General features: G+C 41.2%; 2 protein-coding genes across 3 annotated transcripts in view; one reads left to right on the top strand and one right to left on the bottom strand.

The window, feature by feature from the left end:
* The first annotated feature begins 207 nt into the window (after positions 1-207).
* rdh1 (retinol dehydrogenase 1) lies at positions 208-5,860 on the top strand. The gene is made up of 6 exons (XM_079357724.1): positions 208-329; positions 1,924-1,959; positions 2,082-2,412; positions 4,361-4,619; positions 5,166-5,329; positions 5,416-5,860. Exons 1-6 carry the CDS (start codon positions 327-329, stop codon positions 5,643-5,645), a joined length of 1,023 nt encoding a protein of 340 aa, XP_079213850.1. The 5' UTR covers positions 208-326; the 3' UTR covers positions 5,646-5,860.
* Positions 5,861-6,566: 706 nt separating this feature from the next.
* The window catches only part of lrp2a (low density lipoprotein receptor-related protein 2a), a 44,137-nt gene continuing 26,761 nt past the window's right edge, over positions 6,567-23,942 (bottom strand). Inside the window, exons 44-81 of one of the 2 annotated variants that reach the window (XM_079357721.1) lie at positions 23,652-23,852; positions 23,419-23,445; positions 23,276-23,311; positions 22,933-23,175; positions 22,702-22,827; positions 21,798-21,917; positions 21,103-21,234; positions 20,267-20,468; positions 19,878-20,173; positions 18,735-19,401; positions 17,990-18,160; positions 17,682-17,905; positions 17,349-17,526; positions 16,582-16,778; positions 16,160-16,405; positions 15,871-15,999; positions 14,271-14,390; positions 13,453-13,569; positions 12,952-13,068; positions 12,688-12,825; positions 12,431-12,553; positions 12,086-12,214; positions 11,695-11,826; positions 11,473-11,604; positions 11,228-11,371; positions 10,978-11,143; positions 10,766-10,894; positions 10,441-10,664; positions 10,123-10,302; positions 9,592-9,711; positions 9,306-9,396; positions 9,101-9,168; positions 8,486-8,603; positions 8,267-8,387; positions 7,863-7,970; positions 6,990-7,106; positions 6,832-6,903; positions 6,567-6,746 (exon numbers count right to left, since the gene is read on the bottom strand). In XM_079357721.1, coding sequence (XP_079213847.1) covers positions 6,579-6,746; positions 6,832-6,903; positions 6,990-7,106; positions 7,863-7,970; positions 8,267-8,387; positions 8,486-8,603; positions 9,101-9,168; positions 9,306-9,396; positions 9,592-9,711; positions 10,123-10,302; positions 10,441-10,664; positions 10,766-10,894; positions 10,978-11,143; positions 11,228-11,371; positions 11,473-11,604; positions 11,695-11,826; positions 12,086-12,214; positions 12,431-12,553; positions 12,688-12,825; positions 12,952-13,068; positions 13,453-13,569; positions 14,271-14,390; positions 15,871-15,999; positions 16,160-16,405; positions 16,582-16,778; positions 17,349-17,526; positions 17,682-17,905; positions 17,990-18,160; positions 18,735-19,401; positions 19,878-20,173; positions 20,267-20,468; positions 21,103-21,234; positions 21,798-21,917; positions 22,702-22,827; positions 22,933-23,175; positions 23,276-23,311; positions 23,419-23,445; positions 23,652-23,852 — 6,029 coding nt within the window. In that variant the 3' untranslated portion in view covers positions 6,567-6,578. The remainder of the gene's footprint in view (positions 6,747-6,831; positions 6,904-6,989; positions 7,107-7,862; positions 7,971-8,266; positions 8,388-8,485; positions 8,604-9,100; positions 9,169-9,305; positions 9,397-9,591; positions 9,712-10,122; positions 10,303-10,440; positions 10,665-10,765; positions 10,895-10,977; positions 11,144-11,227; positions 11,372-11,472; positions 11,605-11,694; positions 11,827-12,085; positions 12,215-12,430; positions 12,554-12,687; positions 12,826-12,951; positions 13,069-13,452; positions 13,570-14,270; positions 14,391-15,870; positions 16,000-16,159; positions 16,406-16,581; positions 16,779-17,348; positions 17,527-17,681; positions 17,906-17,989; positions 18,161-18,734; positions 19,402-19,877; positions 20,174-20,266; positions 20,469-21,102; positions 21,235-21,797; positions 21,918-22,701; positions 22,828-22,932; positions 23,176-23,275; positions 23,312-23,418; positions 23,446-23,651; positions 23,853-23,942) is intronic. The other variant, XM_079357722.1, reaches the window with a different exon arrangement.

The following is a 23,942-nucleotide window of genomic DNA, read 5'->3' as shown; positions in this document are numbered from 1 at the left end:
TGCATGATCTATTACAATGTGTGAATGTTGTGTCCCTTATGGCTGCAGCCTTGTGTTTTTTAGAGTGGCTTTTGAGGGGAAGTTATCAAAGCCAGAGGTCATGTAATCTTGTTTTGTCTGTTACACAATGTTCATGCTGTAGACAGATTCGGCCCTGCTGTAGTACACAACATGGACCTTGACTCCTTAAGACAGACTGACTTCTAATAACACAATTTCAGTGGGAGCTCCCAGTGTTGTCAAAGGGAGGACTGTGACTGCATTAAATTACTGTACACTCCCTGATGAAGAAGACATTACAAACATTCATATGAAGACGTGTAGCCATGGTAGGTTTGTCTTATTATTATCATTGTGTTATATATAGATCTTAGATTGATATTAAATAGCTTTCATGCTAACTTGCCCAGATTGCTGGTGCCTGGATATTAGCCAGATATATTAGATATATCAAAATTGTTATGTAGTTACGCTATATGTTCTGCTTTTAAGGGACATTGCTATGTTAAAGGACCATTTCAGTCAAATACAGTTTCATGTTTCTGCGCACAAAGCACCACATGTTTTGAAATAGTATGAGCCCCATTTTCAATATTCATGTATAACATGGGGCCTGTACTATGAAGCGAGTTCAACATATCCAAGGTCTATTTTGGGTGATCTGGTTCCACTAACCCGGACATAAGAGATCTTGCTTAACAGTCCTACGAAGCTGATTATCAACCTCATGTAAACCCAGAGTTACAGAGAGCACGTTCACATTAAAGGGAGGTGTTACCTTCATTTAACCATCACAATCATCATCTGACGTCAGCAGACCGTCATATCTAACAAACTGATCAAACTATATTAACTATAAAGATGTTTTAGACAAACAGGCTCCAAAACACTGGAGTTACACAGCTATAGCAACAAAGGCAGGAAGAACAAAATTGCATTAAAAAGAAAAATTGGCAATAAATAAATAAAGAAAAATTGGCGAGTCTTAAGGTGCGAACTGCAGCTTGTTATATTTGTCCCATCGTTAGTTCATTTAGAACTGACTATAATAACTCCTGTTTCTCCTCTGAACTGAATGTGTTGCTCTGAGTCTTTAAAGTGACGAGTAGGCTACTTTAACATTTTGAGAAGTTTTATTTCAGCTGCAGCTCTGATCATCAAAAACAGAGCGGCATGGAGACATTAAACATTATTATGAAAGTACAATTCAAAGCCAAACGAAGCTTTTCGTAATTGCACATCCTAAAAACACAATTTAAATGCTCCGGCGCCTTTTCGTTCTCTGATGAAGGATGAAGGATATCAGTTAAAAAAAAAAAAAATCCTCATTAATTTAACGCACTGTAGTCTAATGTAAGGACACATGTAAACCTCCCCCCCGATCAGCTCTTGGAGCTCCATGATCAAAAGATTTGTTTGGCCAGTGGGCGGATCTCTGATCTCCAACATAAGCTGCTCCGGAGCACGTCAGGTGTGCAGCATGTTACCGTGATGATGGACCCAGGTGAGAAGGACAGAGTTAACCCTGAAGTTACCTCGCTAACCTCAAATCCTGCTTCGCAGACCACTGATGTATTGGTACAAATGTTCAATCTACATCATTCACAAAATATCATTTTAAGTAGTTTGATATATTTTAATATTTTAAACCCTGATCTTCTTAATTGTATGTTAAATTATAAACTGTAAATTATTAACTGAACTGTTAGACACAAACTGCTATTGTTGCAATTTAGCCAGATTTAGTCCTAAACAAATAATTGACAACAAAAGTAGTTAGACAAATGAAGTAAAGTATGAAGAAGAGAAAAACATCTTATGTGCACATTGAGCACATTCCAACATTGTTACATTGATTTCTTGCTTCTGTGTGAGGGATGTTGTGTTTTACTCTCAACAAGTCCATCCTGTGTTTTCTCTTAGGGCTCAACTGAGAATCTAACAACATATCTATTAGAGGTAAGTTGATTTCTTTTCAATGGTAAATATAACTTAACTTTATTTTTCTACATTTACCTTTTTTTATGAGTAGGAAATGTATAAGAAGAACAAAGTTCAAAGCTGGTGATCATGTGTTTCAGATAATCCTCTCAAACCTGGCCGTGTCTGGTGCTTTACTTCTGGCCACTCTTGCTTCCATCCGCTGGTTCATCCGAGATTCCTATAGGGTGGACGGCCTCGGAAGGAAGCATGTGTTGATCACAGGCTGCGACAGTGGCTTTGGGAACCTGCTGGCCAGACAGCTGGATGGAAAAGGTGTCCATGTCATCGCTGCATGTTTCACAAACAAAGGTGCATCAGATCTGGCTGCAGCAACTTCCCCCCGGCTTCAGACCCTCCTGCTGAATGTTACGGACAGTGCGAGTGTCAGGAGGGCGGTGGAGTTTGTGAGCAGAGAGGTCGGAGATCAAGGTGAGGCAGGATGGATGGTGGGGGACACACATGCTCATGCAGATAGGGGTGCCAGTGAGAGTGAGGCACTGGAGGAGATAAAAATACAAAACAAGCTGGAGCATCCCATCTTCTACTCATCGCCCTCCTCCTAAAAATCCTTGCCTCATAGGCTGATTTGTAACAGCCAGAAGCTCAGTAACGCTTGTTCATATATCAACACATTGATAAAAAGTGAATCCTTTAAGATTTCTTCTTGAATTTAATGAACAAACCTGATCCACTCGGCTTTAGTTAAGTTGAGGACATAAATATCCAGAATGTATTTAACCTCCATTGTTATGTTTGATGTTTGGACATTGCAACACTGATTACTCAATTCATTAAGTATTTTTTAACATATTTTATGGAAATAAGTTGTTTTCTTTCTGACCCTAAGTATAGCAGAGTTTGTGCTAGTCTCAATAAAGACTGAATATATATGAAGAAGTAAGATGAGGTCAACTTTATTTATATAGCACATTTATAACAGCCAAGGCTGATTAGAAAGTGCTGTACATTAAGTTTAGCAAAATACATTTCATCCAAACATCATAAAGAAATAAAACAATATTAAAAATAAGTTGAGAGGTAAAAGTATTGTTTTTATTGATTAGTCATTGAGTTGCTTTTATGAAGAAAAGGTACATTTTCTCGGGTTCAAGCTTCATGTACTTTCCTTTGTCAGACGGGAGGTAGTAAGAGACTAGAGATGTGTTTTTGGATGGTTGGTTGAATATAATAGATTCTAGCTTGGAAATTTCAAAACAAAACATATACTGGCCCATTTAATTGTATATAGGCTCGGATGCAGAGGACAGTTCAGGAAATCCAGTTAGTTTGCATTCTTAGAAAAAAATACTAAAGAATAAAGTGACCGTAGTGCAATGATGGCTAAGATAAGAAACTGATATCAAATAGAATAAAGTGGAGTAGTGTCTTAAGACCAAATAAAGTATGAGGCTGTTCAGGTGCAGCATAAGGAAAAAACAAAAGAAAAAGGAGGTAATAACTGAGTTCACAGCTTAGAAAGTCAAGTATGACAATGTGCAAGTTAGAGGGGAGGTGGGGTGACAGGAGTGGATATACAGGTCTAACAAATGAAACACAGACTCAGGTATGCAAGATAAATCAGAACCAAAACTGAACAGTGACAGGTAGTCAAACAAGATTGTTAAGAAAGAACTATGATTAAGAAGTGTAACAAGTGAACACAAAACAAATGACAGATGAAACAGAATCTCACATGCAAATATAATCATTGTAATGCCTTAAAGCTACAGTATGTAACAATATTTGATAAAAATGTTTTTGTTTTTTTATCATTGCATGTCAAGTTAAGTTGATACTGTATGTGTCTATGAATAATTGTTTCACTGAGCGCCCTGCTTTGTTTTCAAATTAAAAAACAAACAACCATCAGGTCGGCATTAAACAGCCAGTCAGTGTTGGCTTGCATGTTACTAGCCAATCAAAGTTAATCTATGAGGAGTCTGTCTGTGCTGCAGACACAGATGCAGAGACAACTGTTGATTACATTTTTCCGTTGCTTTCATTGAAACTTCAAATGAAGTTCAGTTTTAGCAGAAATGAAAACAACACATCATTGCAGAACTTAATACAAAAGAAATCCCAAATTAAAAGTAACACATAAAAAACAATCTACAGAAGAACTATTGCACGTTCTTTTATTAATGATTTATAAGCATTAATAGTAGTAGTAGTATTAGTAAATTGGGCAAAAAGTGTCAACATCTAAAAGGTGCAAAAGTACTCCAAATACCACTAAAGGGTTTTTTTTTGTTTTTAGTCAGTCAAATTGTTTATTTTAAATGATCTAATTCATTTGTATGAGGGGGATTAAGAGCAATTGCTGAGGTTGGATTCAAAGTTGACTTCAGTTGGTAATCATCCCCCTCTGTCTCTGCAGGTCTGTGGGGTTTGGTAAATAATGCAGGCAGGTCCATACCTATCGGCCCCACAGAATGGATGCAGATTGAGGATTTCACAAAGGTTTTGGATGTGAACCTGTTAGGAGTCATTGATGTGACCCTCCAGTTCCTGCCCCTGCTGAAAAAGGCTCAGGGCAGGGTGGTGAATGTGGCCAGCATCTTCGGCAGACTCTCTCTTACTGGTGGAGGATACTGTCTGTCCAAATGGGGAGTTGAGGCCTTCTCTGACTCCCTCAGGTACATTAAGGATTTATCACACACACAGCCTTTAAAGATTAGGACATACTTTAAAGAGGTTAGTGAAACAAATAAAACAAATACAGTTTCTGTGGAGCCAAGGAAAGTTTTCATGGGAAATCAGTTTGGCTACCAGACAGAAATCATAAATTATATGTCACAAGACGGTGGTCTTCCTGCTGGGCCTTAGGCCTGTCGCACCTCAAACGGTGCCTGTGAAGGACTATGCATGGCAAGGGCGTCCTCTTCCCTGAGCCAGGCCTAAGCCTGGCCGCATACCACATTGTTCTACCGATTACCCGTTATAGTTATTTGCATGAAATCAATTTAGTTGGGATTTGGGGATTGGCGTTAGAATTGATTATAACACAGAGTTGAACATTTTTTGCAAAATCTTGTGTATTTGCAAAGTTGATACAGTATGTGGATTTATCTGCAAACTTCTGAAGTGCTGACATGACCTTAACCTGCTTTAAAAAAAGATAGGTTTAAGAGGCTTAAAAAAAAAAAAAAAACGAGCAGCTTTTTTTTTCTTCTTCTTCCCAGGATGGACATGAAACAGTTTGGGGTGAAAGTGAGCATCATCGAGCCTGGTTTCTTTAAAACGGGTCTTACACAGCTGGATCTCATTGAAGCTGACCTGAGGAGGCTGTGGGCCCGCCTCCCTCAGGACGTGAAAGACTCCTACGGGGCGACTTACTTTGATGACTGTGAGTGGAAACATCACAACCAGCAGCAAACTAACCTAATGAAATATTCTAAATGACTCCGTCTTCCTGTTGTTTTCATCACTCAGATTTGAAATCACAGGCCTTCTCCATGGGCCTCCTGTGCAGTCCAGATCTCTCTAAGGTGACCAGGTGTATGCAGCACGCACTGACCGCTCGATTCCCACGCATACGTTACAGTGCAGGCTGGGATGCCAAGTTTTTATGGATTCCTCTGTCCTACCTGCCTTCATTTGTGTCCGACTTTGTTGTAAATGTGCTTCTGCCTTTACCTAAGGATGAAAGAAAAGTCAAGTAGACAGTTCGATTGACTATAATTATTAATGTGAAGGATAAAAAGAAATCATGACAATAAAAACAGTTTCAGACTGCATTATAAAACAGGACATTTATTTATTCATATTCAGCAGCAGCAATTTAAAACCATATGGGCAAGTTTTAGATGATCACCGATACAGTCTTTAATTTGTTCTTATTATACAAAATAAATCATTCTGTGATAAATTTATAAAACATCTGTCTACCTGTGTATCCTTGGGTCTCGTGGTGCTAATCAACATGACAAAAATCCATTTCCATGTAACAAACATGGGCACGTTCAAGTATTCCTCCAAACCATTTTGGCCAATATCATTGCTAAAATGATCATGTTGATTCAAAGAGTGAGAAGTGATGAGAATATTTTAGCTTGATTTATCTTTTTGTACTGGAGTAAAATATCCTAAATGAATGGCAGAGGTTTAGATCCAATAATGTTTGTCTTGCCGTACGTTTCCAGCCCTGAAATGAGGTATATAAACTTCAAAGATGGAGTAAATACATCTTCAGTTTCGTTCAGTGGCAATAAAAAATATAACTAAAGAACCTTTGATCATATAAGAGCTGTGCATTCAGAATGTGGCTCTTTTTATGTCGGTTATTGTGTGTAGGCTCAATTTCAACAATATTTTCTGAGAAAATCTTACTGTTCAAATTTACAAATATACAACTTATTAACATTTCTATCAGCAGCATCAGTGCAAAGATATACATATTGTACATCAGAATAAAGAAAACAACACACGAATTGGCATAAGAAATATCAGAAGGCATTTTTTTTCTTCATTCTATAGAAATGTGTTTCTCTCTCTTACAACAATTTGAGTTTGTATACAGGCTGCATAAAAAAATAAATTCTGTGCAAAGCATGTTTTTTTTTTTCTTCTTCCATTTCCCATCTCTGACAGGCAGGTTATACATCGCTGTCCTCTTTGACGAGGTTGGCTGTGTCTTTGAAAGTGTCCTCGGTTGGTGAATAGGCGCTAGGACGATTTTTCTTCGGGGGCTTGGTCGGGGGCACAAACGGAGAGGGCTCAGGGGCGGAGGGGTCCCCGCCGTCTACAGGCTTTTCATCCTTCATCTGCAAAACAATATCTATGTGAACTGTGCTCTGTTTTGTGTCTTCATGTTTGTCTTCGGTTTGTTTAAACTGTGTCCTATCTTACCTCTGAATATGAAGGGTTTTCAAATGTAGCGCTTGGCTTTAACTTCCTCTTGAATAAGCTCCACCTGGACTCCTGCGAACAAACAGCAACACAAACAGTGATGTGGTATTTTTTTCAAGTATTGTTTAATGAGGACATGTAGGACTGAAGAGACTCACCTGCACAGGTTTGGTATTCACAGTAGATGTGTTGATAATGCCCGTGCTCTGATCGTCTCGATATGCCGGGTTCACGAAGTTGTTCTCCAACTGTTCACCACTCACATTGACCGTCACCTGTAGAAGGGCATGTTAACCATTCACATTTCACCAGAAACTGCTGGAGATAATAGGCCTAGTTTAAAACATCAATCTTAAAATGAAATTCGTTAAATACTCGGACAATAACGGAGGAGCGATGCAACATTCATGACCTCTCTACAAATCAAGACACATTATTCACACAAATGTAATGTCATTTTTCTGCAATGACGATGGCTCACCTGGTCAGGAAAGGTCAACACTAAACACTTTTTTTTTAATTCCCTGAATATTATTCACATTATTCATTGTAAAACATGTTCATCATAGTGGGTATCTAAATCCTAAAAACATATCTCTTGCATTGTAAATCAAAGTCTTCCTCTTTTTTTGGAAGCAATCCAACTTCATGGAATTTAAGGAGTATGCTTTGATTATCTGACGACATAAATAAATGTGTTTAAACTACAATTATTTTATTACAAATGATCTGACCTTTTACAAAAGGAATTAACACAAATGTGGGATACTATTAAAAATACAATCCACTTCTGAACTGTGGTGTATAGGTTTCCTTTATTTCAGAAGATTTTGGAGTCTAAAGTAAGATTAAACAAAAGAGAAGCTGAAATGAAGATAGCAACCAGTTTATGTATTTCACATTTTTCCCAGAATGATTTGTTCTCAACTACTGGAAGCCTTTGTTTTTCTTTTCATGCGTTTCATTTAATTTCACATGGCTTGACTATTTAAAAAGTTCCACATGAAACAAACTTTCACTCCAGTTCATACCTGTGTGGCATGAATGACAGCAGGATCACTGGACACAGGAGCGGTGGCATATAACGGGTTCTCAAATGTGATTGGCTGCCTCCCAGCTTCAACAGCAAAATTTTCATCCTGTAGGAGAATAAGATAGAAAAGAGACCTTTCTATAACCTATTTTAAACACAGCCATTACTGTGAAATCTGTTCACAACGGTATGTAGGACACAGCCCACTTATTAGATGAAAATAAAGGGATTCAAAATGTGTCTTGTGCACTCGATTTGACAGTTTCTGTTCTTAAATACTGCTTACACAAGCAGTCCTAGAAGAAATACTTGAAAGAAAGTTGTCAATAAGTTCTATGGATAGCACTTGTTTTTGAGTTTCAAAATGCTGATATGACACTTTCGGGGGAAATATTCACTCACCATCTGCATGGCTGTGTCAATGAATGACACTCCAATGCGTGATGGTCCAAGATCAACATTATCACCAGAGCGAAACGTCACCCCATTCCCCGTGTCAGCAAACTTCACCAGGCTGCTGAGGCTGGGCAGAAACAAAACACTCCAGCTTGAACTTTGATCATCATCTTAAAGTTTGTCATTGCCAGAAAGTACTTCAAGAGTGTTCTAAAACTAAGATACCTGGGTAGTTTGGGCATGGAAGGGATGAAAGATCCCGTTCGTTTGTAGTTGAGGAAAACTCCGACAGCCAAAGCTCCAGTAATCAAGATGATGATGACTGCCAGTAAAACAGCCACAGCTGAAGAAAAAACAGAGTATTTAGATATATGCATAAAGAGCAGTTGTCAAAAATGCTGTTAAAACAAATTCCACCTGTTAAGAATTTTGCTTAGTGGTCAAATACTGTTCATGTGGTTTATGAGTATACCAAGTTTAACAGTGATCAATAGATGATACCCTGGTTATTTATTAGAGGAATGTTTAGTGCATTTGGCCAGTCTACATCTTTACAAAATGCTGAGCTTTTACTTTTTTTAAGCTGTTTTTTTTAAGGGAGAAAATCATGCAGTGTGTCTTTTATCATGTTTGGCCCAGATCTACTTCAATAAAGCAAACAGATCAGGATTGTTCCTGTACAGCAGCTCCCACATGGTAACTCTTGTAAAGGGAGGATTTGCTTTTGTAAGTATTTCCATTTAAAGGAGAGATAATGTGGCTATTGTTAAGTGTATTCAAGTTGTTCTCAAACTGTAAATAAAAATAGACGACAGAAACAAAACATGGAAAATAAAATACCTGTTCCTGCTGGAGCCCCTCTTGACTTTCCCACCTCACAATAGCTGCCCATATAACCATAAGGACACCTGCAGGAAGTCATGATGACCATCATAAAAAAACCTCATTTGTATTTGAAAATGCTGCAAATGTAAAGTATTCAAATAAATATGATGATGAAGAGCCAGTTTTATCACGGATTAAATTGGCACCCCCCTAAACTCACTTGCACTTTGGCAGACCGCCTTCATCAGTGTAGCAGGTTCCACCATTCATGCATTTACATGCAGGGGGCATTGGAACAGGTGCCTCAATGGCTGCAGGAGCAAAAGCCAGGCAAACCAAAAATCAACAACAAAAACAGCAAAACAACGTCACACCACACAATCACAAAACGACGTGGGAGCAGCCAGGCACGTGAAGAATGGATTTATGGATGCAAAATGAGATGCAACACAGCAGCTAACACAGAGTGCAGGCAGCATTCACTGTCGACTCCTGCTTCTGTTTACCTGCGTCACATTTACTGGAGTCAAACTGGAATGCAGAGGAGCCTTGTGGACAGGCGCAGGTATACCCACCAGGCCGCAGGAGACAGAGGTGACTGCACACATTCTTACAAGGGTTGGGTACTGAGGAGAAAAGCGTTAAAAAGGACAGTCAGATACTGTCACAGTAAAAAAGAGAGAAACTTTTTATGAAGTAAGCACATTGCTTTTTCTGTTGTGATTTTAATTAATCTGTTTTAGGGCTTTTTATGGCTTTATTTTAGAGACAGAGTAGTGGATAGAATTAGAAACTGTGGAGAGAAAGAGTGGTTCTGTTCTAATATAATCAAATTAATGATTTATTTTTTAATATAATTGCTTTGTTTTTTTCTTACTTTGTTGCACATTTTGTATCATGTGCCTCATGTTGTTTTACTGTAAGCTGCATGTCATTGCTGTACTTCAACAGGACACACGTTTTTTTTTTTTGTAATTTCGTTTCATGAAGATTAAACAACACTCTCTGAACACACATAAATCCCTCTGTGTTCTGACCTGACTGGTTGTGTCGATGCTCCTGGTAAATGCGGACTTGAGTCAGCCAGGGGTTGATGGTTAGGACTTTGACTTTATTTCCTTTCCCAAACTTGTTCGTCTTCCACACTTCACCTTTCTCCTTTGTGGTCCAGTACACGTGCCCCTCAAACACATCCAGGCTGAATGGATGTCCAATGTCTGAAACAGAGAAAACACATTACTGTAAAAACGAATCATCCTCTCATATCACCTCCACTTTTACTCAAATATAACATTTAACACATCCGGGACAACCGTAATACTATTTTTACTTCTTCCTCATTTTAATATTCTGACCTCCGGATATGATGATCTTCCTCTCTGTCCCATCGGGCTTCATGGACTCGATGATGTTTTCCTTGGAGTCGCACCAGTAGATTCTATTTCCATTCAGGTAGTCCAGAGCCAGACCAGTAGGCCAGCCCAGATCCTCCTCCTTCACCAGGACCTCCCTGTGCTGACCGTCCATCCAAGCTGATTCTATTCGAGGTTTCCTGCCCCAGTCCGTCCAGTACATCATTCTGCCCACACAGAGTCAAAATATTATGCTCTTAAAAAAGCAAAAAGAAATTAAAGGACGACAGTGACATATTCATTGTACGTAATTACAACAGGCTCATACCCAAGAGATGGATTAACAACAATGGCAGCTGGCTGGTCGAGGTCTGTGTGGATCAACCACTTCCTGTAACGCCCATCTAGTTTAGCTACTTCAACACGATTGGTTCCTGAATCTGTCCAGTAAATGTGCCTAAAAAAAAAGGAGGATAAATGTGTACTGAGCAGCGGAAGACAAATGAACAGCAACTTCTGTGTTAATCGAAGGTTAATTACCCGCCAACCCAGTCCAAAGCAATGCCATCGGGATTAGCGATGTATCTCAGGTTCAGATCCACCTCTTTCACTGGGTTGTTACCGTAGTCATTAAAAGTTGTCATGTGGGCGCGTTTGATGGATCCAAACTGAGATCCTCGACCAAGGACTGTCCAGTAAACAATACCTACAGAACAACACATAGAGGTTTGAAACCTTAGAGATGCTGTTGTTCAGCCAAGACACCAACATGAACAGCCTTGTGTCTTACTGAGTCCTTCTCCTTCTGGATCCCACAGGTAGTCCAAGGCTTGGATGTGCTCAGAGTTGTCCACATAGTCTGAATATTGCTCAGAGGACAGGTTGAAACGACGGATGCGAACATTGTCTGGCAGGAGTAGCACTGGCGGGTTTCCTTTACACAAAATGAGGTGTTGTGAATGCAATCAGAAATGTCAATGCAGAGGGATAGATTTGTTTGGAATTTTCTGCTGCGTGCCAAGCCTGAGCTCTTACCCTGCGCAGCACACTCTGTCCCATGTGGCTCTCCGAAAGAGAGAAAGCCCTCAGCACAAAAACACTCGTAGCTGCCCTTTGTGTTCTTGCACTCCTGAGGACATGTTCCGTACACCTCGCACTCATTCACATCTATTTCAAAAACCATAATGAATGCGTAGGCATACGTTTAAATGCTTGTTTAAATGGATACAGAACATGAGAATAAAACTGGTTGTTTACCTTCACAGGTGTGTTTTTCTGTCGGTCTGGGCTTGTAGCCCGGCCTGCATGAACACAGAATACCTGCTGTCGTCAGGTCGGTACAGTTGTGTTCACAGATGTTGTCACTACATGTGTGCCCACTGCCATGATCTGAGAAGAACAAATACAAAAACACACCAAACATCAGACTAGACTTAGAAGGAAACTTTAAAGCTTCGTCCAGTTCTATGCTTTATCAATGTTATTCCCAAACAGGAAGAAGCAGAGATCAACACAACATATATGACTGTGTTTACATTTGTTTCATTCGAACAGTGTGCATATACAGTACATTTAGTATATCAGCCATTATCTGACACGGTTCATTTGTCAATTCATCATGACTAATTTTCTCTTTGTGATTACTCACGGCAACCAAGCTCGTCTGACTGATCTCCACAGTCATCATAATCATCACAGGCGTACTGCAGAGGAATGCACTGGGAGTTACTGCATTTGTATTCTTCGTCTGTACAGGGTCCATGAGTCGGGCTTTGGCCTAAACGGAAAGAAGTATATTAACTCATTCATTTTCATTCAACCTGTATTTATATTCGAGAGATCGCTTAGGGGCAACCCACATTTACAATGACATTGAGTCATTATGGAATCAGGTAAACGACGGACAACAAAGCATTAAAAGAACCAGAAGACAGACGAATACGAGGCCAAAGTGATTAGTTAAATGAGATAAGCAACTAACTATCATCCTTACAGTTTTCCTGTCTTTCATCAGAGCCATCACCACAGTCATCCACAGAGTTGCACAGCTCGTGACTGTAGATGCAGCGGTTATTGTCACAGCGATAACGGAATGGAGTCTCACACTGGATTTCCACTGTAGACGAACAGAAACACATCCATGAAGAAAAAGTGAACAAAAGTTTGTTTCTTCTTGGCAGGGCAATTTGGAAGGAATCTGCCAAGCTTTGTTGTGTGTGTGTGTATGTGTGTTTTAATGTTCCTTCTTACAGCAGAGGTGAAGCTCCTCATCTGAATTATCTCCACAGTCATTGTCTCCGTCACATTTCCAGTGCGGCTGGATGCATACGTGGTTCTTGCACTCAAACAGGAAGGGGGTGCAGTATGTGCCATTGGGATAGCGGGTCGCTGAAAGTCAATCAGGCCAAGAATGACTGGACGTGTCATCAGAATAAAAAGGAAGACATTCACGCTCTCTTTTGGCTCATGTTAAAACTCTCTACTTGCGGTCGAGATCCATGGGCAGACACTTACGACAAGACGTCTCATCCGTGTAATCCAGACAGTCAGGGTTGCCGTCACATTTGAAACGTTCAGCGATGCAGTGTCCGCTGGTGCACTGGAAGTAACCGGGATGACAAGTCCGCAGCTCTGCAAGAAAGCCAAACCAGCACAAATGTAGCTTTTACTTCCTCTAAAAGTATTCAGCATTCATAGAGAAGAGAAAAGCTACAGTAAAAAGTTGTTTAAAACACTTCTCCCCAAGATGGTTTTATTTTTTCTACATAAGAAACCTTCTTTTGTAACATCAAGTGATGCTTAAAAACAGTGATCTGTCTTGAATTCTATAAGTACTTGAAGATTAATAAGAGAGCAGGCCAGTGAATAAACTATATTTGAATGGATGGCTATAGGTGGTCCTGTCTGTCTATTCTGTGCTTCAATACTTTTTTTTTCTGAAGTTTTATTGCTCCTTTGTTTAGTGCAGCCCTCCGTTACTCACAAACAGCCAGCCAACAAAGACCCTCCACTCACCACAGTCCCTTTCATCCGAGTTGTCCTCACAGTCGTTGTCATGGTCACAGACCCAACGGTCAGGAATGCAGCGCAGATTATCACAACGAAACTCGCTCTCTGTGCACGCGCGTGGAGCTGAGGAGGGGGGGGGGGAAAACAACATGAAAACAGAAATCAAACAGTGCGGAATTGATCAGTGGGATTTCAACAAGTCCTGACTACGCCTGTGACTTAGTTTCAACCTATTTTCAGGTCTTAACTTTTTTCAAATGCTGTTTACTATCTACAGTATATGTATATTGCGGCATAAAACTTCCAACAACAAGCACACTGCAAAGGAACAGCTGCAACATGCTTCTCTTTTAGTGAGCTCATGCAGCAACTGAGAGGTACTGCGATGATTTAACTCTCGGCACTGGTCCTCCTTTGAGAAGCTACATTATCGCTATTAACTGGCGTGTTCTCAGACATGTTAAATTCTCCAGGGCAGAGGGTGACAGACTCCTTCACTCCCCACCACTGACATGCTGAGGACAGCCTGTTTCTTTAGCAGTTGATAAGACTTCCTCTCTCAGCACTCCAACGACGGGTTGAAGTGTTGAGCTTCAAACAAAACCGGCCTGCTGTTTGAGAAAATCATGGCAGAATGATCCATTGCCATCAACACCTTTGTCTTCCACAGGAGCCGAGCTAAATCTCCCAGTAAACCCACTTAAAAGACACCTCGATGATATCAAAACAATGTGCCCAGCTTTTTCATGTTTCACAATCCCCTTAAGTACTCAAAGCAAACGCTCAAGGTGAGTTTAATGTCGTCTGTTTTTGAGAGCCCTCACTGCAGCTGCGTTCATCAGAGTTGTCCCCGCAGTCGTCGTCCCCGTCGCAGCTCCATCTCAGCGGGATGCAGCGGTGGTTGTCACAGCGGAAGTCCCCGCTAGGATCGCAGGTTAGTTCATCTGGGAGATAAAGATGGAGGTTAATAAAGTTTGTCTTTAATTAATAACACCACGAAGTCTATCTTTGACTCTTGCTGTGCCAAACAGTGTCTGGAAAAAAACAAACAAAAAAACCCCTCTTCTCCAAGGATTATGTTTATACTTAACTTAACTTACTTAGGGATCTTAGTACATGATATCACGTATAGATGAAAACTCTGCTGGTGCATTTTTCATTATTATTTTTTTATAATAACATAACGTATTTTTTCTATAAATGCTTACTATTTTCGCAAAATATGCAAATGATTGTGCTAAACAAATTGAGGCAGATTTTCAGTAGTTTAAATATAGCATTATGTTAGCCAAGTTATTTGAACCAAAAACAAACTAGTTGCATATGAAATCATTTTCCTGAGTATCCTAGGCAGGATAAATGTGTTTGTATGTAGATATGGCAACACTTAAATAAAACATTAAATGGCTAAAACAGAAAATTGAGCATGAGAGCTAGATTACTTGAAGGGTTTGTTTGATGTATACATTTAAAAAGGTGTCCAACAATTATCATCACAATTGAACAGATTTACACCTGCTTCATAAGCTTTGAATGGCATGACACCACAAAGCAAAGCCTGATGAACCTGACTGGAAGTTTTTAGGCTTGAAGTAATAATGAAAATGTCAGTTTGAAATGAACAGCATCTTGTTTTTTTAATTAAACTAGTCATAAAGGGAGGAGAGCAGCATGCCTCGGACCCAGCCAGTGTGTTTCGTGTGGAGGATAAGACTACAGGAGATGAGAAGCACAGACTGGAGAGGAGTGGAGGAGAGCCGCTCTGAGCCGTCTCTACCACACAGTGCTGGGGGTCAAAGATAGCGCAGTGTGAGCCAGTCCTGCCCTCCTAGCCCTCCACCTGGCCCATCTGCTACATTCTTACAGGAAGATTAACACGGATCTCCCGTCCTGCGCGGGCATGGCACTAATGGAGAGAGGGCCTCCGATAAGAGATGGGAGGGCCGCGATGGGTGTGTTTGGATTTTAGCAAAGTACAAAGAGACTTGTGTGAACCCTGCCCCCACGCAAGGACAGAGCAACAACACACACACACACACACACACACGTATATGTAGAGACATACCACTGGACAGCTCATAAATCTGTGGTGCTCTCAGGGAGAGGCAGATGGTGGGGGAGGGTGAGTAGTGAGACCCTCTCCATCAGCACCTCCCACTACCTCACTGGGTAATGTTTTCGAGGAGGCTGAGGTGTTAGCTAATTGCCCTTCAATCTCTCTATGAGAGTATAATCTTGTTTCCATGCTGTACATGTTTCGAATCTTCTAAGATCTCTGGAATCATCTCACCATATGGGATAATACATGTGAAGTGATTAACCTGTACATCTCTAAAATAAGGGTTATGAAATGACATTCTTCAAGTCAATGCCACAAAGTCTTAACTTAAGCTCTGTCACATGGATGTTTGAAGCTAATCTTACCACAGCCCTGCTCATCACTGTTGTCTCTGCAGTCGTTTTGACCATTGCAAACAGACCACAGTGGCACACAGCGATAGTTGGTCTTGCAGTCAAACTCTGTGTGGTTATCACATCGATATGCAGGCCCCACTGCGGACAAAAACACCAGGTTTGCAAAAAGATGAAACGATGCACTTTTTAAAAAAATCAAAAGAAAATAGTTCACAATTTTAATTTAATAATAATTTGAAGTAAAAAAAAACCCAACACGTGTTTTATAAAAGAAAATATAAAAGTGAAAGAAACATACTGCACTCCTCTAATGGTTCATCAGAGTTGTCTCCACAATCATCATCAGCATCACACTTCCAGTTTTGGGGGATGCAGCGTCCATTGCGGCATTTGAACTGTCCGGGGCTGCAGGTCCTGGTGGAGCAGTGGGCGGGGTCCTCGTCGGACTGATCACCACAGTCATCCTCACCGTCACACTGCCATGACTCAGGGATACAGCGCTTATTAGCACACTGCCACTGGCGGGTTTCGCACTGGTGCGTAGCTAGATGGAAGGCAAATCAATCAGTTTACTGTAGCAAGTCTTTATGAAAAGTATGCAGACACATAAAACAGGTTAAGAATATAATTAAGACAATACATTGTAGTAATTGCACTTAAAGTGAGCTTCAAAAATTGACACTTTGGAGAAATTTGAAATGAGCCAAGAACAAAACCTACCACACAGCACAGGATCTTCATCTGAGCCGTCGTGGCAGTCCTGGTTGCTGTTGCACAGGAAGTGTGGACTGGTGCAGTTTCCATCATCGCACTGAAACTGGCCGAGCCTGCAGTGGCGAGCGGGGCAGGTGGAGGGCTCATCAGAACCGTCTCTGCAGTCCCTCTGACCATCACATTTCCACCAAATGGGAATGCATCTGTCAGAGAAGAGGTCGTTTTAGAAACCACACTACAAAATGCTTTCTCTCTGTCTCTCTCTACTTGTATCCATTTACAGATCATAACATAACCTGAACGAGTTTTATACAGGAACAAAATTGTAAGGGGGATTGAGGTGGTTCATGAAGCATCTAACACTTGAATTATTTTGGATAACGATGATTAAAATACGATTTTTAGCATCTACTGACCCGATCATTGCAACTAGTGAGTCTGACAGTTTTTGCCAACACAGAGATTTGGTTGCAACTGATGCTTTCATCTAAAGCACAAACAGCAGGGGGCACTGTTTCCCCATGAAAAGACTAATCTTATATGAACTGCATGGTTTTAAAAGTACATGGGATGAAGCACGTTAGTGAACCGCTGAAGTTAGAACTTCTTCTTAGTTCAAAGTCAATAAATGAATAGGAGAACAATCCATTTTATGGTAGAAAGACAAAACCATCCTACCAAGGGACTCCTTTCTTTATAGTAGTCACACTAATGTTTCCCTGTTGAACAATGATACATTTACTAAGCCGCACATGTGATGAATCTCAACAAACCTTTCATTGTTAGCACATCTGTACTGGGTGCTGGTACACATAGGAAGGCATCGGCTCACACCTCCTATTTGGACGGTCAGGAAATGGTCGGGGCACTCACAGGTGTGTTCCCGGCCCCCATGACGGATGAGGCACAGGTGAGAGCAGCCTCCATTGTTCACGGCGCAAGGATTGTTTCCTGTCAGTGGAAGAGACACAAATAGCAGATACACGACAGGTATTGTTCAGCTTTTGGTTGACAATTGTATTTAAAATGGCTTTCAATGTATATGAGTCAAGTTAAAGGAAAAAAAGCTACTTTGAAGACAAACAGGTCTTTGACACAACTCTCACCAATAGGCTGTCGGTAAGGATGGCAAACATGAATGTCAAATGGTCTGTGGGTGGTGTTCACGAGGAGCTGACGATCAGAGCCGTCATATTTGTTGCCTTTCTCCACTGAGCGTGTGTTCCAGTCAGTCCAGTAAACAGTGTCTTCAAACACAGTCAGGGCAAAAGGATGAGGCAGCGTCCCATCATACACCGTGTGTCTGTGGTGACCGTCTAAGTCTGAGTATCTGAAAAAGAAATACAAGTCAAAGTCTATCTGCTTTTACAAGAGGAAAGAACCAGAATGCTCACTTTGAGACGAATGTGCTTACTCGATGTAACTGAGATGAGCGTCAGACCAGTAGAGCTTGTCATTGGTGTAGTCAATTGTGATCCCATTGGGCCACTCGATCTTTGTGGTGATGACAGTCGTCTTGTTGGTTCCATCCATTCCAACACGACCAATAAAAGCTTTGTTTCCCCAGTCAGTCCAGTAAACATATCTAACACACAAGCAGAAAATGACTTAACATCCCATAATACTCCACAAAGAGAACATCGCTACATCTGAACAAGATGTTTAAATTAAATCTTACACAGTTAGAGGCAGAGCACTTCTGCATCTGTATTATTTAACCCTAACCTTACATTTATATTTTTTAGTATCACTGAAATTTGAAACTATCACAATTTGGATTGTTTGGAACTCCATGAAACAAAAATTTACTAAAAACTGTCTAAAAACTCCCCATCTCTATTTGCCCTATACTTTTCTAATAATTAAAAATAAAAAATATTGCAGACAGTATTCATCATATATATATATATATATATATATACACACACACACACACACACACACACACATACATACACAGTATATATATTAAATTAAATATCAAATGTGCCCAATAATTCTGGCTATAAATAATTATTTCTGTAGTTCATTAACTTGCACTTTCTTCCAAATACTATATGGGAATTTATTGCAATAAGTTAGTGGTAATATCCGGAGAAAAGCCAACAAATCCATTGGGCTCTATTACGAAACAGAATATCTCTTTGCGTCTTACTCACCCATATTTGGGATGTAACACAATGGCTCTGGGGTTTTCAAAGCAGTAGGTGTTATTGGGGTCCACACAGTGCTCAGCCAGTTTCTTCACAAATCGACCGTCCAGCTCAGAGACTTTAAGACAGTCCAAGAAGCTGTCTGCCCAGTAGAGTTTCCTCGCTATCCAGTCAACCGCAAGGCCCTCTCCATGTAAAACTCCATTGACCACAACCTCTCTGTTACTGCCATTGAAGTACATCCTCTCAATCACTCTGCGACTCACATCAATCCAATAAAGTCGTTTGTCAACACGATCGAAGTCCATAGCCACAACACTGGTCAGGCCCTGCAGGATCAGAGAGTAAGCCTCTCCATCTGTAGACAGGTTTCTCAGGTAATAGCGATTGCTGAAGATTAGGTAGGGTGAGATGTTGCTGTTCTGACGGCAGCTGCGGCCGTCCGGCTCTCTGAGGAATCCAGGGGCACACTTACACACGTAGGAGCCAACGGTGTTCTCGCAGATCTGGCTGCATACGTTGGGCGTCTCAGCGCACTCGTTGACATCGTCACAGGTTTTTTTGTCAGACATGAGGCGGTAACCAGGACGACAGGTGCAGATGAAGCTGGTGGGTGTGTCAGTGCAATTGTGATCACAGTGGTGGACAGATGGGTCAGTGCATTCATTTTCACCTGGAGTCAGAGAAACATAATGTAAACACAGTTATCACTGTCATCAGGACAACAACAACATTTAATTTTTTTACTTTGCCATTCCTGTGACTTTTCTTTCCTAATCTTAATATAAAAAATATTAAAAGACAACATTAAAACTTGTTGAGTTTTTATACAATTTCTTACTGCAATATTACCATTTTCAGATTATGATTTTTATTATAAAAAGCATAGGACAACAGCCTCCTAACATGGGTGTGAGTTAACTAAGCACTGGGCCACTGGTGCCCCCATTTAAGTATTTCTTGATGGGCAAATTGCTTTGATTTTCCCACACCCTAAACTGCATTTCTTTAACATCTCCCCTAGAGGGAGTATGAAGTAGCTGGAGGAATCCAGCACAGCACAAATCCACAAAAAGCAGGTAAGAGATAAAAAGGACGTCATTGATGGCATAAGTTCTTCAGCTTTTCTGTAAAACTCTCCACACTCACCACATCCCTTTTCGTCGCTGTTGTCAGAGCAGTCATCACTCCTGTCGCACACCTGGCTCAGGGGGATACAGTGTCCATTGTCACATATGAACTCTCCCGGGGGGCAGGTGGGACCCGGTGTATGGCACATGTGCTCCAGCTCATCAGACTCATCTCCGCAGTCATTGTCTCCATCGCAGACAAAGTCATGGGAAATGCAGCGGCCGTTCTGACAGGTGAACTGATGCTGCTGACACGGCTGATAGGTGCAGCCCTGCTCGTCGCTACCGTCTCCGCAGTCATTCCGCCGATCACACCTGATTTCAAAACAACAGGTCACAAAAGGTGAACTCACCTTCCAACACAAACTTACTGAAGGTCCAATTTGGGGGATTTTTTTTTTATCTTACCTGTAATCGCTGCGTATGCACAGGCCATTGTTACAGGTGAACTCATTGATGCCACAGGATCTGCGCGTGCAGTTCTGATGTTCATCTAATGCATCTGCACAGTCTGCATCTCCATCACACACCCAGTCACGTGGGATACATTTCCGCTGTGGTGGCTGATTGTTGGCACAGGTAAACTCTAGATTTGAGCATGTGCGATTGGCTGGAAAAAAGTAAATAAAAGGGGGGATTTGCAAAAGTTAAATAATGACGGTGATGACCCAGTATCAACCTGCATTTTTGGGAGTCCGTACATTCCAAACTCTATTTCCAAACATGCAGCCGTGACTTTAGATTCTTTATCCATCTAATGTGATTGATGCACATTGTTTGAAGTGAGTCTCCTACAGAGGCTCCGGCTGTGCTGAAGTCTTTAGCTTCAGGCACCTTATTGTTGGAGCACTCATCGGTGAGACATAAAAGTCCTGATCCACCCTGAGCCAGGAAGCCAGAGAACGGAGACGTGCACAAAGTAACGAGTGAGGCAGGAGAAATCAGGAATGTCAGCTCCTTGGGATGGAGACCTTCAACAGGAGACCAAGATGCCAGGCACTGACTGCCAGTGTCTCCCACACAACACTCCCCCAGTGGTGTGTATCCTAATCCATCAGCGTCCTGAATAATGACAGGACGAGGAAAGCGCGCGGGGGGGTGGGGGTGGGGGGCTAAGTGGAGGAGTGATGGGAAACAAGAGGATGGGCTGCGAGGGGAGGAGATGCAGCAAAGGATAAGGAAAGGGACAAAGAGAAAAGACGTGGAAAGAGAGGGAGCACAAACGGTTATGTAAGGATGCATACCACAATTATGCCTCTGGTCTTCGTCACTCATATCTCCACAGTCATTGTCTCCATCACAGATCCAGGATGAGGCGATGCACCTGCCGTCATCACAGCGGAACTGATCAGAGTTGCAGGTTCTGGCCAGTGTGGCTGAAAAGTCAAAGAATCCAACTAAAACCACTGAGAGAATAGCACAGAACTTTTCCCCAGTACATTCGGACAAAATAAACATACATAATATATACAAAGCAGGCTATTTCACTCTCTTGTAACAACTTTTCTACTTTTGTTATTTTCAGTTATCTCAGATACTCCTCTCTCTGCTTTCTTAATAATAAGAAAAGGCACAATATAACACAGGCAAAGCTTTCAAAATAGTCATGGCAACTCCCCATTCCCATGCATGTTGGGCTATCTAAACAAAAGCCAAAGTGAGGCTCTATAACCCCTGATGCACAAAAGGAGGGGGAGGTGTTGTTAGTTGGGGGACACTGAGGGGCGTCAGCACACAGGAATGCAGCACACAATAGGAGGCCTGACTGACCATGTTGTCAACAAAGACATACACCACTGACTCGCACTTTCTGCTACATCACTCACACACAGATGCAGACACAACCGCACAATAACAGCAGCTGATAACTGGGCGGGGGTAGACACACAAAGCAGACAGGCCCGTTTTCAGGGGGGTGAGAGCGTTGTGCAACACTCACTGCAGGAGAGGGGTTCATCAGAGCCGTCAGCGCAGTCTGCTCCTCCGTCACAGTACCAGTGGGCGGGGATGCAGCGTCCGCTGGAGCAACGGAACTCAGTCTGGGAACATGTGGATGCAGCTAGGAAGAAAATAGAAGACAAGCATGAAATCAGCGAGAGGGCTTGACAGTGTGGGATTCTCAACAGGCTGATGAGGCGGCTTCTGTTTGACTCTTTTATGTCCTTTTTCTCATAACTAACATTGACATCATGTTAAATCAAGATTTATAAAAGTAAAGATTTGCAACATTTCCTACAATGAATTAGATTTCTAATGACTGAACAACAGTCTGTGTCAACAACAATACATTTCTTCCTGATATGTTTAAGGATGATCCTGACAAACATTTGCTGCTTAAAACTGTTATTTGTTTCTTTCAATTGCCCAAGGATTTATTTTTTTGATGTATTTGATGTATTTTTGTATTTCTATGTTTGGCTGCTCTTTGTCCGTCTGAAAATCTGTTCTTTTGTTGCTGCTTGTTATGTCCAGGACACTTTTGGAAAAGACATTTTTAATCTCAATGAGTTTCTCTTCCTGTTTAAATAAAGGTTATAATAATAATAATAGTAATAATGATAATAACATTTGTTTTATTGTTTGATTAAAAAATGCATTAAACCTGTTTATCTCTCTTTTTGCCATCTGTGGGTTTACACTTAGATTTTTTTTATCTTGATGTCAGAACCCTCCATATTAGATGTATTACAAAACAGTAAAACAAAACAAAAACAAAAAAAAAATACTTTGCCTACAATAGATATTTAAATTTCCTCAATGAAATACTGCATCTGTTCATGACTAAAATAAGGGAGGGAATAAGGAATGACTAACGGGGAGATTTAATTGGGTGCTGAACTCACCACAGTGAGTGGGGCTCTCATCGCTCATATCCCCACAGTCGTTGTCTCCATCACACAGGTATGAGCGTGGGATGCAGATGTTAGTAGACTGACACTTTGTGTGCTCAGGCTGGCAGGTTCTCTCAGCTAAGATAATTAGAAGTTTGAATTTATTTCGGATCCACACATTAAAACTACTTAAATGTTCAACACTGATCCTCGTACGGTTTGCAGCATATTAAGAATACTCACGGCAGTTTTGTTCATCAGATGTCCCGTTGTCATAGCAGTTGTTGATGCCATTGCAAACATAATCCTTTGAAATGCAGCGGCCATTGTTGCAGCTGAACTCTGTGTTAGGGTCACATGGTCTGAACAGACAGCCCACCTCGTCACTGTTGTCCCCACAGTCATCATAGTGGTCACAACGGTAGTGGTAGGGAACACAACGGCCGTTGCCACAAGTAAATACTGTGGGCTCGCACGTGTGGAACGCTGCCAATCAGAACGAAGAACAAGTCAGAGCTCTGGCCAATGGAGAGGAGGTCAGGAAAAAAAGAAAGTGACGCACACAGGCATTGGGAGAACTTTTTACCTGACAAGGCAATAAAAGATGACAGCAGCTGTGGGACTGCATGCAAAGATACAAGGGAATAGATGTGTTTGTTAGTGTTAATTAATTTCAACACGTAGGAATAAGGTGCATGTTAATTGATCTTGAATTGCAAGCATACACACCAACGAAGTTGAAGACGGGTTTAGGTCCTACGATTTTTAAAGCAAAAGTACAGAAAAAGGTTAGTATGAGCGAGGATTAAAGACAGAGTATAGTGTTGAATAGAGCAGAAAGGAGAGTTCTCATTAAATCATACAGGAGGCAAAGATAAAGAATGGCTCAATTAGCACTGCTATGACAAATAATGACAAGTGAGATTTCGGGTGATCTATTTAACCAATGGAGAGCACATTACCACAGACTCTCTCCAACTCATCGCTGCCATCTCCACAGTCGTTGTCATTGTCACATTTCCACTGGGCCCGAATGCAGCGGCCATTCATACAGGTAAACTGGCCTGGCTGGCATCGAGTCCCATTATCAGGGATACAGTGTCTGTTGTCAGCCAAATACCATCGGCCCTCAGATGGACACTGACACTCCGCTCCATTGGGTCCTAATAAGGTGAAGTTGCATGTGACAGGTAAATGATCAGCAGACGTTTTCCATACTGCACAATAAATATAAAGCAACAAGATGCAGCTGC

This window comes from Symphodus melops, assembly GCF_947650265.1.
Source record: "Symphodus melops genome assembly, chromosome: 12".
NCBI classification, from domain to species: domain Eukaryota; kingdom Metazoa; phylum Chordata; class Actinopteri; order Labriformes; family Labridae; genus Symphodus; species Symphodus melops.
The sequence above is the reverse complement of the archived record's forward strand: the minus strand, read 5'-3'. Positions and strand labels throughout refer to the sequence as shown.

Excerpts from the sequence above, each read along its gene's own strand:
- rdh1 (XM_079357724.1), top strand. Across the intron at positions 1,960-2,081 it reads TAACAACATATCTATTAGAG|ATAATCCTCTCAAACCTGGC; the intron begins GTAAGTTGATTT and ends CATGTGTTTCAG. Across the intron at positions 5,330-5,415 it reads GGCGACTTACTTTGATGACT|ATTTGAAATCACAGGCCTTC; the intron begins GTGAGTGGAAAC and ends TTCATCACTCAG.